At 39.1% G+C, this 16,780-nt stretch overlaps 1 protein-coding gene and 1 non-coding gene across 2 annotated transcripts in view; one reads left to right on the top strand and one right to left on the bottom strand.

Moving 5' to 3' along the window:
* Positions 1–320: 320 nt before the first annotated feature.
* LOC118627938 (prolylcarboxypeptidase) overlaps positions 321–16,780 on the bottom strand; it is an 88,104-nt gene continuing 71,644 nt past the window's right edge. The window contains exon 9 of the mRNA XM_036258503.1: positions 321–366. Within this exon, the coding sequence (XP_036114396.1) occupies positions 336–366 (31 nt within the window). The 3' untranslated portion in view covers positions 321–335. The remainder of the gene's footprint in view (positions 367–16,780) is intronic.
* Positions 16,332–16,462, top strand: LOC118629183. The gene has a single exon (XR_004959420.1). It is a non-coding gene; the product is annotated as a small nucleolar RNA SNORA48 (small nucleolar RNA).

Raw genomic sequence — 16,780 nt, 5'->3', positions numbered from 1 at the left:
TAAAAAGTAATAGTATAATAAATCAATTAATTAAAAGAGACCCACACCAAGACACATTATAAATTGTCAAAAGTTAAAAACAAGAAGAGACTCTTAAAAGCAGCAAAAGAAAAGCAACTCATTACATAATAGGGAACCCTCACCTCTACCCTCAAGACCATCAGCAGATTTTTCAGCAAAAACTGCAGGCCAGGAAGGAGTGACATTCAATGTTCTGAAAGAAAAACCTGCCAACCAAAATACTCTACCTGGTAAAGCAGTCCTTCAGAATTTAGAGAAATAAGAGTTTACTGGAAAAGCAAAAACCATTGGAGTTCATCACCAGTAGACCAGACTTACAAGAAATGCTCAAGGAAATTCTTTAGGCTGAAATAAAATTTAAAAAATGCTAATTAGTACAATAAAAATGTATAAAATTTAGTAATAAAAATAAATATAAGCCCTGGCCGGGTAGCTCAGTTTGTTAGAGCATTGTCCCGATAAGCCAAGGTTGCAGATTCAGTCCCCAGTCAGGGTACATACAAGAAGCAAGCAATGAATGAATCAATAGATGGAACAACAAACTGATGTTTCTCTCTCTCTCTCAAATCAATCAATGAAAAATAAATAAATATATAGTTAAATTCAGAATACTTACATTGTAATGGTGATGGGTAAATCACTTACAACTCTCATATGAAGATTAAAACACAAAAGCATTAAAATAACGTTAAGTACAATAGTTTGTTAATGGATACACAATGTAAAACATATAACTGTGACATTGAAAATATATAAAAATGTAGGGCTTTTGTGTGCCTTTGAAGTTGTTATCAGCTTAAACTGGACTGTTATAGATATGTAATGTTTTATATAAGCCTGATGGGTACCACAAAACAAAAACCTATAAGAGATACTCAAATAATAAAGAGAAAAAAGAAATCAAAACATACCACAATAGAAAATTATCAAATTACAAAGGAAGAGAAAAAAGGAACAAAGTAATTATAAAACAGCCAAAAAACAATTAATAGTGGCAGTAGTATGCCCATGCTTATCAATAATTACTTTAAACATAAAAGGACTATGCTCTCCAATCAAAAAACCTGGAGAGTATTATGCTAAGTGAAATAAGTCAGTCAGAGAAAGACAAATATCATATGATCTCACTAATATGTGGAATCTAATTAACAAAATAAACTGATAAATAAAATGGAACCAGAAGCATGAATACATGGAACAGACTGGCCAGTGCCCAAGGGGAGGAGGGTGGCAGGTGACTGGATAAAGAAGGTGAAGGAAATAGCTAAAGAACATATATACACATCCCATGGACATGGAAGGAAAGGTGGGGGAGGGTAGAGGTGAGCAAAGGAGTGGGGGGAGGGGGACTCCTGCAATAATGTCAACATTAAAAAAGTTTCTTAAAAGGCATAAAGTGGATGAATGAATAAAACAATACCAACTTTTAATTAGGGAGCATTTTCTTTTTAGTCTGTATTTCAGTCTAGAAAAAAAAATGAGTAAAACAAACTGCATTGTTAAAAAGATGATAGTGAAATATTGTCTAAAGTTAGCATCACGTGAACTGAATTGTTTGTCTAGACTACATGTATTACGAATCTACATGGAAAGTTCACAGCAAAACCATGTGCATATCATTCCACTGTAAAGCGACTTCAAAAAATATGGGAACACAGTTATTTTTGCACAATTCTTTTTGTTTGTGAGTGTGTGTGCTGTCATTCATCAACAACAGCTTTTTTATTTCCTCAAGGAGTGTTGGTCATTTGTAAGCCTTCATTACCTCGAAGTAAAATGATTAAAAATATTTATCCTATTACAATAGGCTATATCTTTTTAACAACTCATTGAAAAAACAAAACTTGCTTTAGAGATGATTTTATACTAATTTACATTTTTTCCAAGCTGTAGTGCTTTAAGAACATTACTTAAAAATCAAAATAAACATGGTTTACATTTTTTTAAAGAAAATTTTAAAATAATCTAACTTTAACATCAAGGAACCAGAAAAAAAGGACAAACTAAGCCCAAAGTTAATAATAAAGAAAGGAAATAACCAAAGAATAGAGCAGAAAAAAATGAAACAAATTAAAAAGACAATAGAGCCCTGGCCAGTTTGGCTCAGTGGTTAGAGCATCAGCCTGTAGACCAAAGAGTCGCGGGTTCAATTCCAGTCAAGGGAACGTACATGTTGCTGTTCGGTCCCCAGCCCCAGTTGGGGTCATGTAGGAGGCAACCAATTAATATCTCTCTCTCACATCAAGGTTTCTCTCCCTCTCCCCCCCTCCTACCCTATCTGAAGATTAATGGAAAATAATGTCCTCAGGTGAGGATTAAAAAAAAAAAGGACAATAGAAAATATCAGTGAAACTAAGAGTTGGGTTTTGTTTTTTTTAGGATCAACAAAATTGACAACCCTTTAGCTTAAATTACCCAAAAAATAAAGAAAATACTGCCCAGCCAGTGTGGCTCAGTGGTTGAGTGTTGACCCCATGCACCAAGGGGTCTCCGTTTCAATTCCTGGCCAGGGCATATGCCCAGGTGGTGGGCCCAGTCCCCAGTGGGGAGCATGCAGGAGGCGGCCAATCAATGTTCTCTCTCATTGATGTTTCTGTCTCTCTCTCCTTCTCCCTTCCTCTCTCTGTAACATCAGTAAAGAAAAAAAAAAATTTTAAAGAGAGAAAAGACAAATAAATAAAATTATAAATGAAAGAGGAAACATTACATCTAATACCACAAATACAAAGTATCATAAGAGAGTATTATGAACAATTCTATACCAAAATTGTACAAATCAGAAGAAATGATTACATTACAAAAACATACAATCTACCAAGACTAAATTATAAATAAATAGAAAATATAAATGAACCAATTACTACTAAAGAGATTAAAAGATTAATCAAAAACCTCCTGACAAAGAAAAGTCTAGGACCAGATGGATTCACTGGTCCTAGACTTTTCTTTGTCAGGAGGTTTTTGACAAGCAAAGAATTAACACCAATTCTTCTCAAACTCTTCCAAAAATAGAAGAGGAGAGCACACTTTCAAATTAATTTTACAAGGCCAGTATTACCCTAATACCACAACCAAACGAGGACAATACAAGAAAAGGAAATAACAATCCAATATTGCTGATGAACTTAGGTGCAAAAATTCTCTGCAAAATATTAGCAAACCAAATTCAACAATATATTAACAGGACCATTCACCATGATCAAGTTGGATTTATCCCTGGGATGCAAGGATGGTTCAACATATGTAACTCAATCAATGTGAGATATAACATTATCAAAATGAAGGATAAAACTCATATAATTATCTCAATAGATACATAAAAAGCATTTGATAATTTTCAACATTCACTCATGATACAAATGCTCAACAAAATGGATGTGGAGGGAACAAACTTCAACATGAGAAATGTCATATATGACAAGCCCACAACTAACAGAACTCAATGGTGAAAAGCTAAAAGCATTTCCTTTAAGATCAGGAACAACTCAAGGATTCCCACTTTCACCACTTTTATTCCACAGAGTTTCTGAAGTCCTAGCCAGAGCAATTAGGCAAGAAAAAAATAAAAGACATACAAATTAGAAAGAAAAAAGCAAAACTTCCTCTGTTTGCTGATGATATGATATTATATATAGTAAAACCCTTAGAAATCCACCAAAAAACTGTTAGAACTAATCATTCATTTCATTGAAGGATATAAACTCAACCTACATAAATCAGTTTGTTTCTTTATACTAACAATGAACTACAGAAAGAGTAATTAAGAAAACTATCCCATTTACAATAGCATATTAAAAATATTTAGGAATAAATTTAACCATAAAATTCAAAGACCTATACACTGATCTATATTAAAAAAGAAAAAAAAACTTTAGACACAAATATATTAAAAAGATATTCCATGCTCATGAACTGGAAGAATATTGTTTAAATGTCTGTACTGTTCAAAGCAATCTACAGGATGTAATCCCTATCAAAATTCCAATGGCATTTTTCACAGAAATAGAAAAAACAATCCTAAAATGTGCATGAAACCACAGAAGACTTTAAATAACCAAAACATTTTTTAAAAGAACAATTGAAGGTGTCACACATCCTAATTTTAAACTATATCATGAAGTTACAATAATCCAAACAGTATGGTACTCGCATAAAAACAAATATATTGACCAATAAAACAGAATAAAGAGCTCAGAAATAAACCTAAACATTGATGGTAAACTGCTCTTCAATAAAGCTGCCATGGGGCAAGGATAATTTTTTGATAAATGGTGCTGGAGAAACTGGATATCCACATGCAAAAGAATAAAATTGGATCCCTATTTTACACCATACACTAAAATAAACTTAAAATACATTAGAAACTGAAAAGTAAGTCCTGAAATGGTAGAACTTCTAGAAAAAAAACATAGGGAAAATGTTTCTTGAAATTGACCTTGGCAATAATTTCTTTGATGTGACAACAAAAGCAAAAGTGACAAAAGCAAACATAAACAAGTGGGACTACATCAAACTAAAAAGCTTCTTTCTGCACAGCAAAGGAAACAATCCACAAAATGAAAAGGCAAAGTATGGAATGAGAGAAAATATATGTAAATCATAGGACTGATAAAGGCTTAATATTGAAAAATATATAAGAAACTCCTACAACTCAACAGCAAAAAAACAAACAAAAAACAAACAAAAAAAAAACAATTTATAAATGGTCAAAAGACCTGAATAGACATTTCTATAAAGGAGAAAATATTTAAAGATCATGATATTGAGTTCAATGAAAACACAAGCCATAGAGATATGATGCTTGCACCCTTTCTCAACAACAGTTCCTACAGTAAAATCCTACAGAAAATATTTTGAATGATTAAAAAAAATTTTTTTTAACTTGGTGCAGAGCTAGGATTGTTTCTGGATGCAATGGAGGAAAGCTAATTCATTACACACAATAGGTACTTTAAGCACTGGGGCATAAATGCTTTCCTGAAATACATAAGACAAATAGCCTGAGAAGAGAGAAGGGTCAAGGGAATAAGACTCTACTTGAGTACAGCGGGGTCTTATTCCCACACCATGTCAGGCTTGGGACATGAAGAGCTGAAAGTTCCATTTACTAAAACAAACCAAAACAAAAAAACAACAGCCCACCCCCACCCCAACCCCTCCGTGTGTAGAAAGTTCTACCACATCTAGACTGCTATTTCTTGTCCTTCCTGCTCAGTCTGCTTGGATATCCCGCAGCAGAATCATTCCTCAAGTCCCAAAACCAAGTTTCCATTTTCCATTCCCCTAAATCCCTTTTCTACCCTCAGTTGATTGGACTTGATTCTGGAGATGACAGAAAGTTCGTGTTTTGTATCCATCTATTCAAGGGCAAGTCTATGTAGCTGTATCTCTGAACTCTCACACAGTGCCTACCACACTCTTACATAATGAGTGATAATTAGGAATGCATTTATGATGATGATGGCTAAACAAAATGGGACTTTTTAAAACAAGAAAATGACTTAAGATTTGTATTTTAAAAAAATTACAGTGGCTGTCGTGTGCAAAATCTCCTGTGGCAGGTTTTCTCAGCCACAGCACTCTTAATATTTGAACTAGATAATTCTTGGTTGTGGGAACTAGCCTGTGCTTTGTAGGATGTTTAGCAGGATCCTTGGCCCCTACCCACCAAGTTCCAGTAGCACTCCCCTCCCCGATTATGACATCCAAATATGTGGCTCCAGACATTAGCAACATTCTCTGGGAAGCAAAATTGCCCCCAGATGAGAACCACTATCCTAGAGGGAAAAAGAGATAATGATCTGTCAGCCCATTCACTGATAATGTTATAGAAAAAAGAAGGAAGTACACTCACATTAATGAAAATATCTACTGTGTGCTGAGACTTCACATATGGTTTCATATTTTAAAGAGGGATGTGGAATAAGAGAGCCCCATTCCCACACCAATTGCCCCTGAAATCTCTTCAGGGTTACCTGAGGTCAAGCTCCCTCCCAAATGATTAAACCCTAGAACAGACACCATTGCTTTCCCTGGCCCCACTTGAGTGCAGTGAAGTCATATTCCCACGCCATGTCAATGAGGAGTGTTTGACACTGCTCCACGGATATTAATCTAAGTTATTCTAGGGAGGCCTCAAAATCACTTTCCAGTTAGTTCCAAGGGGGGATACAGCAGAGGTTCTTTGACATAAGCTGGTCAAACTCCAGGACTTGGGTGTCTTCTTCCTTATTCCAAGCCCTCAGTCACCCTTGGGGAGCCTCTCCCTGGGGACTGTGCAACAGCTGAGCTAAAATCTGAAAGCGGGAGCTGGTTGGTTTTCCTGGTGAGGTCCAGCTCAGAGGCCCTGGCAGGTGCCTCCACATTCACCCAGCAGCCTAGGGACTTGGTTTGCTCTTCTCTGCTCCCACCAACACCCGCTGGTTGCTGCTGGTATTAATAACATAAACAGCAGGAGGCTTTGCACCAGAATCGGGGCTGTCTGGATAATTATCTAGTGGCCAAGGACCAGTCAGTAAATTACTCTGTGACCTGGGAATGCAGCAGGTTACCGCCATCACTCAGGCCTGCTCACTTTATTGCTCTCCCCTCCTGCTGCACAGACACTTATTTATCTCGTTTACATTCAGAGCATTGATTTTATGCCTTTTTGTTTTCCATCTTAGAGGTGAGAAGTAGCCCCTTTGGGGAGAACAGTTCTCAGGTCAGTAGGATGGCTGTACTGATATGTGGAGGGGAAATATTGGAGATTTTGTTTTCTGCAATCATTTCGTGTGTACTCAACACATCAGCACCTGCTCTCTGTGGCACTCCCAAATGTATTTCAATCTTTCTATACCAGTTGTCACACTTTCTAGTAAACTGCCTCTATATGTAACCTTCATATTGGGAAAAGGGAGGTCAGAGAGAAAAAATATATATGTATCATCACTCCCACCTCACACACTACACTTCAGCTAACTCAAATGGGAATAGCACATTCAAGGTGATTTTCCCAAGTGCAGTATCTGTCCTGGGGCATTTGCAGCAACTGTTCCCTTTACCTAGAGTACTCTTTGCCTGCCCCTTCATCACACTCTTAGCCATCTTTCAGATCTTATCTTCGGTGTCACTCCCCTCCCAGAAAGCTTTTTCTCACCCATCCAGAATATAGTTGAATTACTCATGTCCCTTCTGAGCTGCCATAGCATGCTATTCTTTATAACTCCAATTTATTGAAATTACCTGTTCTCTTCCCCTTCCTGTCTTTTAGATTGTGAACTCAGTGAGAACAAGAACGAACATGCTGGCCTGTTCTAGGCCCCCATTTAAAGTAGCCAATGAAAGTGAATAAATAGACATAGGAAGATATTCCCTAACTCTACCCCCAGGCAAACCTGATTCCCAGCTTCAGCTCAGCTAACTCACATATCCAACACCACTCTCCGAAGAGAGAGGTCACAGAGGTTCCCAGTGGGGATCTTACAGCTTCAGCTAAGGACTTTATTTTCAATTCCCTGGAATTACTCACTACATCTCTCCCTCTTTTGAATTCACAAATTTCCATAAGTGCACCTGAAGATAATTCTGGACCTCTCATTTAATGTTCACTTTAGCTCCAAAATTCATCTAAAAAACAAATATTCTTGGCTCCGCTGATTAAACTACTTTGTAACCTTGATTAAGACATGTATATGCATTCAGCCTTGATTTGCTCTTGCATACAATGAGTTCATTTTCTCTCAAGTGCCTTCCCTCCTGAAAGTTTTCTGATTCTAAAATTTGAAGTACATTTTGTGATTCTCCACAACAGAGATGACAATAGTTCCCACTTTGATGCAAAACCCCTTTTGACAAATGGGTAAAAACCAAATAATTAATGAAAATAAATAATTTACCTACTTTTTCCATAAAGGTGTAGTGTGAGAGATTATAATCTGGCCCCTACTTACTCCTCCAACTGCCCCACTCTGCCATGGATCACCAACTGCTTCTAGTTCCTCTCTGCACATTTTCTAGCCAATGTGCTTTCACCTCTGCGGTGCCATCTGCCTAGACTACCCTTTTTCCTCGGTATAGCTGGCAAACTTCTAATTCTGTCTTGAAACCCAGCTATAGTTTGTTCCTCTGGGAAGTCTTCCTTGACAAGATGCAGCACGGTTCAATGGCTAAGAGTTCAGACTGTAATGTCAGACAGACCTGGGACTCACCACTTACCAGCTATGGTTCTGCGGAAAAGTGACATAACTGATCAGACCGAGCCTCAGTCTTCTCACCAGTTAAATGGGTATGAAAGCTCCTACCTCATAGGGCAATAGGGATTGAATGAGGTAATGCAAGAAAAGAATTTGGCTCAGCTCGTGGCAAATGATAAGCACTGTATAAGGTTTTGCCATTATTATTAGTGACCCGAAGTTAGTATTAATCACTTCTGATACACATTGGTAAAGCTGAATTGTACATGCTTGTCTCTCCTACAAGACTGTGACCCCTCCTTCAAGTTCATACCTGTTTCCCCAAACCGTGCATGATGCTCTGCACAGTAACAAACGTTTTGTTGAGTGACGCTGAATTATATGTTTAGAAATCAATCCTTTAAATAAAGTGAGATAAAATAAAAAGTGTGCACCATGGTATCAGATGTCCTAGGTTGGCAGTTTCACATTCATGCTCCCATTTTCACTTTGGTTCTCGCGGTGAATTCATGTGGCAGATATTATCATCCCAAGTTCACAAATGAGAGAACAGACTCGGGGATTTCATTTTGGCCCAAAGTCACAGAGCCAGTTCCAGAACCCATATCAGTATCACTTTCCTCCCCTCTTCTGCTTCCCTTGCCCACTTCCTTCCCACCTCAGCTCCAAAAAAGGAGTAGCAAGGCCCCTCTCTAAAAAATGCAGGTGTAAGATTTTAAGCTTCCACACGTGATCCCTCACCCAGCACCCAGTGAAATCGGGCACAGGCACGGGGCCCTTCTCCTAGATGCCGTTCCCACTGGTGGCCTCGCCCGGCTTCTCCTCATGCTGAGAAAGCACGCATGCGCTGTGTGTTTTGCTCTCAGCATTCAGAGGAGACGCTGGTTTCTGCGAGTGCCTGGGGCTCCTCCAGGCTTTTCCTGTGCTTTTGTGCAGCTGAGAAGATGAAGCAAGGGTATCAAAATCTGCAAATAGTCCCTACCTCTGGAGACAGGCATTTACTAGAAGAAAGAATGAACCAATGGCTTCCCAGAGCATTGTTCAGCCACATTGGAGAAAGGATTAAGCAGATACATTCAGCTATTCTAACAGATTTTCTTTAAACCATGAATACGCCTCTCACACTCACTCAGATAATCACATTAGTTTTGTCATTAAAAGATCCCTTTTATAGAAAGTACCTAAACCGCTTAAACCACCCAGAGAGGTTGCATACATTATCAAACACCAAGACAAACAAAAGGGATTTTCTGTTCCACATCTCAGTTTTCCTTATTCCTTAAAAAATTGGGGAATTGAGGTAGAAATGAGCTTGCAAATGGACAGGGGCAGGACAGCAATTCTCACTCCTTCTTTCCCTGGGCTGTCCCTCCACAGTTGGAACTGGGAAGAGAGAAAAACTCCTTCAGCATGGGGGCCAACGGGAAACAAAAGACAGATGAAGAGACCGGGGCAAGGAGCTGGTAGAAAAAGTGGGCTTGCCCCTCAGCCACAGGAAATTTCGTTTAGAACCAAGGAGGAGCAGAAAAGCACAGGATTTGGGATCAGACATCTGCCACTGATTAGATCTGTGGCCATGGCTGGGGGTGAAAAAGAGTTACTCCTTTTCTCTTGGCCTCATGATCCTGCTTTATAAAATGGAGATATTACCTGCCTGGCCGCCTGCCCAGGGTTGTTGAGGAGCTGAAATGAGAAAGACAGGCAGCAGAGTTCTGAGGTCTATAAGGTATGATGTAAGCATTAGAGAGGTTTCCTTTGGCTCTTTTTATGATCCCCTCTCCCCCAATAATAGGAGCTATGTCTGTTGTTGTTTTTTTCCACAGTAACATGATTGCTGCCTAACCCTGAGTACAATGGGCACTTAATAATTTTTTTATTTTTTACTTTTTTTCTTTTCCTTTATTGATTTTAGAGAGAAAGGAAGGGAGAGGGGGAGAGAGAGAGAAACATCGATGAGAGAGAACATTGATTGGCTGCCTCCTACCTGCCCCCCACTACGGATTGGGCCCACAACCCTGGGCATGTGTCCTGACCAGGAATTAAACCAGCAACCTCTTGATGCATGGGTTGATGCTCAGCCATGAGCCACATCGGCTGGGCCATAATTTTTTTAATAAGTAGTGCTTTTATTGCCTTTCTCACTAAGCATCAGCCACCCTGAAAACTCTTTGCCCTTCAAGTCTCAGTTCAAACGTTATTTCTCCTTAAAGTCTTCCTCAGACCTTCAGGATGGGTTCATCACTTCTGCTTTTGTGCTGACATGGCATCCTGAGCGCTGCACAAATTCTTAGCCCAGTGTATTTGATCTGACATTGTGATCATCTCTCATTAAAACTGAGCTCTGACAAACTGAGCTTGTCTTTTTATTCTTATTACTTTACCCTGTACCTGCATAGAATTGCCAGTCAATAAATATTGGGGTTATTTGGCCCAAGGAAGAGAAATGCAAGAAGTCAATTAAGAGCAAGTCTCCAAAATAAAGGCTATTACATTTTAGAGAGGAGGGTGTCTGGACTACAATGTTTAGACTGCTGTTGTGTGTTTTAGACTGTAAGACTATTGGGTGAATTAAATTAATAATCAATTTTTCATCTCCTTTGCAAGGTAAACCTTGAGGAAAGGGCCTTAAGTTATGATAGAGATTTAGGTTAGATATCAACACTATCACCACTGTAGGCTACATAATTCTTTGTTGTGGGAGTTTGGCTGTCCTGTATTGTAGGATGCTTAGCAGAATCTCTGGTGTCTACTCCTTTGATGTCAGCAGCAACTACCCTCTTCCCAGAGTTGTGATAAATAATGTCTCCTGACATTGCCAAATGTCCCCAGCTGGGCAAAAGTGCTGCCAGTTGAAAACCACTGGCTTAAACTTAGAGTCAGCTCCTGCAAGTGAGGGCTTTGTGACATCAGTAAAGGAGACAAAAGAGATGGTGGAAATCTGCCCATGAGTTCCTTAAATACAAAGCAGATGGATATTTTGCTAGTTTATCGTGTACCGTGCGAGCTGAAGGTTAGGTACATGGACTCAGTGAACTAACATCATGGTAACATCTGAAATGTCTTCTGTCAGCTGTAAGGGAGATTTCTGAAACAAGAATAATTCAGTGGCCTTTGTTGATAAGAGAAGGAGACCATTTACCAAATCATCTGGCTACTTCACTGTATTGCACTCATTCTAGACTCTAGAATCTAGAGTATTGTCTGCCTTCAATGTCATAGTACTCTGCATATCACCTGAGCAAAAGGTTTCATTTAGAGTTGAATATCTTGGTGTTATTGATTCCTGGTTTTCTGTTAACCTTTCTTTGGCTATTTACCTCAGATTTCAAAAGCTATAAAACAAAGAATGGCTAACACCACTCCCCCAAAGCCACCAAGGAAGTTTGGTAACAAATGCAAACATCTTTGTGCTTGAAGCACCTGTCTCGGCTCTGCCTCCACAGAGCTGGTGAGCTATAGCTGGTCCAATAGTGCACTCGCGGGCCAAGTAGGATGATTGTAAATTCAAGTATCTGAGCTTCTTTTTTTCAAACTGGTGCTTCATTTCTGTTATAACATATTCATTCTTTGTTTCCTATTCAGCTATCTACTATAGCAAGTCAACTATCTGGAAACATTGTGGCTACCAGTATTCATCCAGACAGTAAAATCCATTTCTAGATTAAGTCAGATCAGCTTAATCTACACACACACACACCCAGTGGTATACTTCATTAGTTCATTATAGAATAATGGTTATGCTTTGGTGTGATGACTTTCTTCTCTACTGAAGGACCATATAAGGATGAATACAGTGAAATTTAGCAGTATGAGCTGAGAAGTTGAAGACCGCATTCATTATATTACACTTTTCCTCTTTCTGAGGTTCTTTCGAGAAGTTCCTGTCTGGGCTTCTCCAGGCTGACTGGTCTGGTTTTATCTTACACACAGAGTGAACTGTTTAACCGACTTCGCTTTCCTCTTTGCAGATGGCTGCTAGAAAGCTTAGAGCCAAATCTTCTTGGCCCCTATCTTCAGAAAATACATGAAACTCCACAGCAGCATTTCCAGTGGGTATTTAGCAGAGCACCAGCTCCTCAAGTGTTGCTGAAAAAAGGGTTGCAAATCAAATAAATTTGGAAAATGTCATGTTCTTGTTGATTCACAATGCACATGGCATATCTAAATTTTGAGAGGTTCTTTAATAAAGATACCTGTTTAAATTTATTTCAACCATGTTCAAACCTTTTGATCTTATACCCCCTTTTTTATGTAACACCCACTAACATCTGGCCTTCCTAGCATTCTGCGGAACCTATTTGATAAATGCTGCTTCCTGGTTTGCATTCCTAGACCCGTGTTACATCTCGACCCCTTTTAAATATCTTCTTATGCTGTGTTGAATTTATATCTTCAATTGCCTGAGATCCTTTCAGAACCAGATGTGACAAAACTTTTCAAATGAATAATAGATAAACATGTTAGCTCTATGACCTTGGGCAAGTGACTTCCACACTCCAGGCCTGTTTCTTGCTAAAGATGTTAGCCATGTTAAACACACATGTAAAACTAAGTGATCCCAGGATTGCTTTCCAGCGCTGCTGTTGTAAGCTTCTATCCTCCCAGCTCCATTACTAGACAGCAAAATCTATTGGAACCAGCCCCTTCTTTGACCCCTTGCATTGAAAAATACCTATACAGCAGTGGTTCTCAACCTTCCTATTGCCACGACCCTTTAATCCAGTTCCTCATGTTGTGGTGACCCCCAACCATAAAATTATTTTCGTTGCTACTTTGTAACTGTAATTTTGCTACTGTTATGTCTTAGGTGACCCCTGTGAAAGGGGTTGAGAACCGCTGCTCTAGAGAAACCCATTCACTTCATTGGCTATTTCCAGTCAGTGTTCTCTTCTCACCTAACCTAAAGGCAGAGTTACATTCAGCCCCCTTAGGAAAACTGCCAGGCTTACAGAGTGGGAGAGGGAGCCAGGGACATGCCGTTGAAGTGAGAGAAAATCAGTAAGTCCAAGTTCTAGAGGTTCTGAGTCCTAGGAAACTCCCTTTCCAAACTCAGGGAAGCCCAGTGGAGGTCACATGAGCAGAGAGAGCGATGGATGGAAAACTCGGCCTTTCCACCCTGAAATGCATCAGTTTGTGTAAACCTGCTGAGAACTCATTGCCAGGCCCCATGCTGGATGCTGATTAACTACAAGGAATAAGACACAGTCCCTGCTCTGAGAGAGCTTGGTCTTCCTGAGAAGAAGGTAAGAACCCTTAGCAAAACATTACAATTTGGAGTAAGTGTACTAAATCAGGAAGCATTTAAGGTACTGGAAATACAGAAATGAATAAGACAGACAATCTCTACCTTGAAGTTCACATTCTAGCTGACATGGTAGGTGTAAATCTTGTTCTGTTAGAGCATAGATAAGGAAGCCACTCCCTTTAGGGAAGCTAAGTACATCTTTTTTGTTTTTAATTTTTTTTTTCTTTATTGATTATAGAAGAGAGAGGGAGAGGGAGAGATAGAAACATCGATGAGTGAGAACATTGATTGGCCGCCCCTACATGCCCCCCACTGGGGATTTGGCCCACGACCTGGGTATGTGCCCTGACTGGGAATCGAACTGGCGACCTCTTGGTGCATGGGTAGACGCTCAACCACTGAGCTGCACCAGCTGGGCAGTAAATCGTCACAGGGGAAGTAATCAAGTTGATCTGGGCTTTGAAACACACACAGAAGTTTGCCAGTGAAAACACTGAAGGGTAGTGCTGACAGAGGGGTGGTATTTGATAGGCAGTTTGGTGTGGCTGAGCAGGATGTTAGAAAAGTGAACGGCAGCAGTAAGAGTGGGAAATGAGTGCAGAGAAGTAGATCCCAATTTAAACAATAGCTATACTGAGGAGCAGGTGGCAGGTAGTCATTGGAGTCATATGTGCTACAGTTGTAGGGGAATTAGGATGTTTGGGGATTTCTTAAAAAATGTATCATAGTAGGTACAATATCATAGCAGCTGATGAAGTATGTTTCCTGAGCACAAGATCCTTGAACTCACATTCCATGCTTTATTATCTATTTACCATGGCTTTCCAGCCTAAACTGGGTTCCAGATCTTTACATCCGACAGACCTACTTGACAGCTAGCTCCAGTTGTTTCAAAAGTGCATGAAACTCAGCAAAATAAAACTAAACCGAACTCATAATCTTCCTGCCAAACCTGGACATAATCTGGTGCTACCACCATCTATTCAAGTGCATACACCAGAAATTATCATCTTTGACACCTGCCCAACTCATATCTCATATAGGACCCATCACCAAATCCCACTGACATTCCTTACTAAATCTCCCTCAAATTCATCCACTTCACATTCTCACCTCTACTGCCCTAGCCAAAGTTGTCCCTTCTCTTACCTGGACAACTGCAACAGTGGTCTCCTACATCACATACTTGTCCCCGACACTGTACACTCCACTCTGGCCAGAGTAATTTTGTTTTGTTTTTTTTTTAGGTTATTACAACGTTGTTGACTATACTTTCTATGCTGCACATTATATCCCCATGATTTATTTTATAACTGGAAATTTATATCTTTTATTCCCCTTCACATTTTCACCCTCCTTTCCATACCCCTAAGACTGGAGACCATAAAATTCCAACACGAAAACACAGTCAATAAACTCTTTGACATAGATCTTAGAAAAATATTTTTTGGATCTATCTCTCCAGGCAAGGCCAACAAAAGTAAAAATAAACAAATAGGACTACATCAAAAAAAAGCTTTCCACAGCAAGAAAAATGATCAAAGGCAACCCAGTGAATGGGAGAAGATATTTCCAAATGATGTATCCAATTAGGGGTTAATATTCAAAATATATAAAGAACTCACATAACTCAACATTTTAAAATCCAATTAAAATGGGCAGAGGACCTGAAGAGACATTTTTCCAGAACAATCTCTTTTTAAATAAAAATCTGTTCATGTCACTCCCAATTAAGGACCATCAATTTCTTATAATGACTCCTTACCATGGTCTACTTGAATGAGCTTTTTCCTGCCACATGTCCAAATTCATATTATGTCACTTTCTCTCTGGTCATCTGCAATCCCATTATGGTGGCCTTTCAGTTCCTGGAATATGCTACACTCAGGGCTTTTGCACCTGCTGTTTTCTCCACTTTTCTTCCTAGTACAGCTCCCATTTATCATTTGAATAACAGCTAAATATCACATCTCAAAAAAAGGAATCTTATTCCCACAGACTAACTCAGATTTCCTGGCAAATGCCCTAAGAGCCCCCACTCTTCATAGCATGTATAATTATACCAACTAATTGTATAATTTGACATTTCATATCTTTTCCCAGGAGAATATAAACCTTATTAGGACAGATGCAGTCAAACCTTGGTTCACGACCAAGTTGTTTATGGTGGGGGGCGGAGGCTGTGATAATGTCTCAGTTATCAAACAAAACTTCCGTTCTCTACCCAATGACCCTTTCATGTATTATTAGTCATGTGTTTCTCAGACAACAAACGAAGGAGAGAATGTGCAAGTATGAGTCAGTTTACCACTAAAACTCCTGTTGTTACATCTCAGGAAATTGTGCTGTGAATATGTTCATGGTTTTTTCTTTTGTTGCCATTTATTATTAAATACATATAGTAAGTCACCATGGTTCCTAAGAAGGTTAGTGATAGCAGCAAAGTAAAAAGGAAAGTTATAAGAACAACGATAGAGCTTAAAAATAATAATAATTGCAAAATAAAAGAGATGTTTGTATGCCTGATCTGGCTACCAAGTATGGCATGATGAAATTGATGATTAGCACAATTTTAGAACATAAAGAGGCCATCAAGAGTACTGATCGTGCTAAGAGTGTGAACGTGTTCACAAAACGGTGATCAAAGGCGACTGAGAAAGGTTAAAACACGGAATCATTTGGTGGTCTGAAACAGATCAATTCAATTTACATTATTTCTAATGGGAAAAAGTGATTCGGTTTTTAAACAAATCGCTTCTTGAACAGTCTTCCAGAACAAATTAAGTTCAAGAATCTAGGTTCCACTGTACTGTGTTTGCTGTTTTACCATTGCATTTTCCAGGTTCTGAACAATGATATATGCTTGTAGCTCTGTAAGTAAGAGTAGGATAAACCCCTGGCAATGGGCAAGGAGACACTTGATTGTTGGTCTTATATCAGTCAGGGGCAAAGCAGACTAGTCCTCATCCTAGCTTGAGGTTTCTATTGGTGGCCAGAGCCGTTTCATGCCTGGGACACATAAAAAAAAAAAAAAGTTGGAAAAGCTGCATTCTTGATGACCATTTTAGAGTGTTACTATGCATGTTTATAGATTTAAAAAACCCAACTATTTAACTTTGCGTAACCCATTATTTTCCAAACTGGCTTTAACTATGGATCTTTCTACTACATAAGTCATTGGCATTTGTTGGATGCCTGTGTTCCCAGAAACACTGCAATACATACCGTGTTGCCTGAACTTCTCTCCTTTCATCCCAAATAGTGTCTCTGATGCCATGTTTTTATGACCTTGTCCCTTTCTAACCACCTGAGAGTTGCGGGCTTGTGAGGTGGTACAGCC

This window comes from Molossus molossus, unplaced genomic scaffold (assembly GCF_014108415.1).
Source record: "Molossus molossus isolate mMolMol1 unplaced genomic scaffold, mMolMol1.p scaffold_m16_p_13, whole genome shotgun sequence".
NCBI lineage: Eukaryota > Metazoa > Chordata > Mammalia > Chiroptera > Molossidae > Molossus > Molossus molossus.
This window is presented reverse-complemented; position numbering and strand designations above follow the sequence as displayed.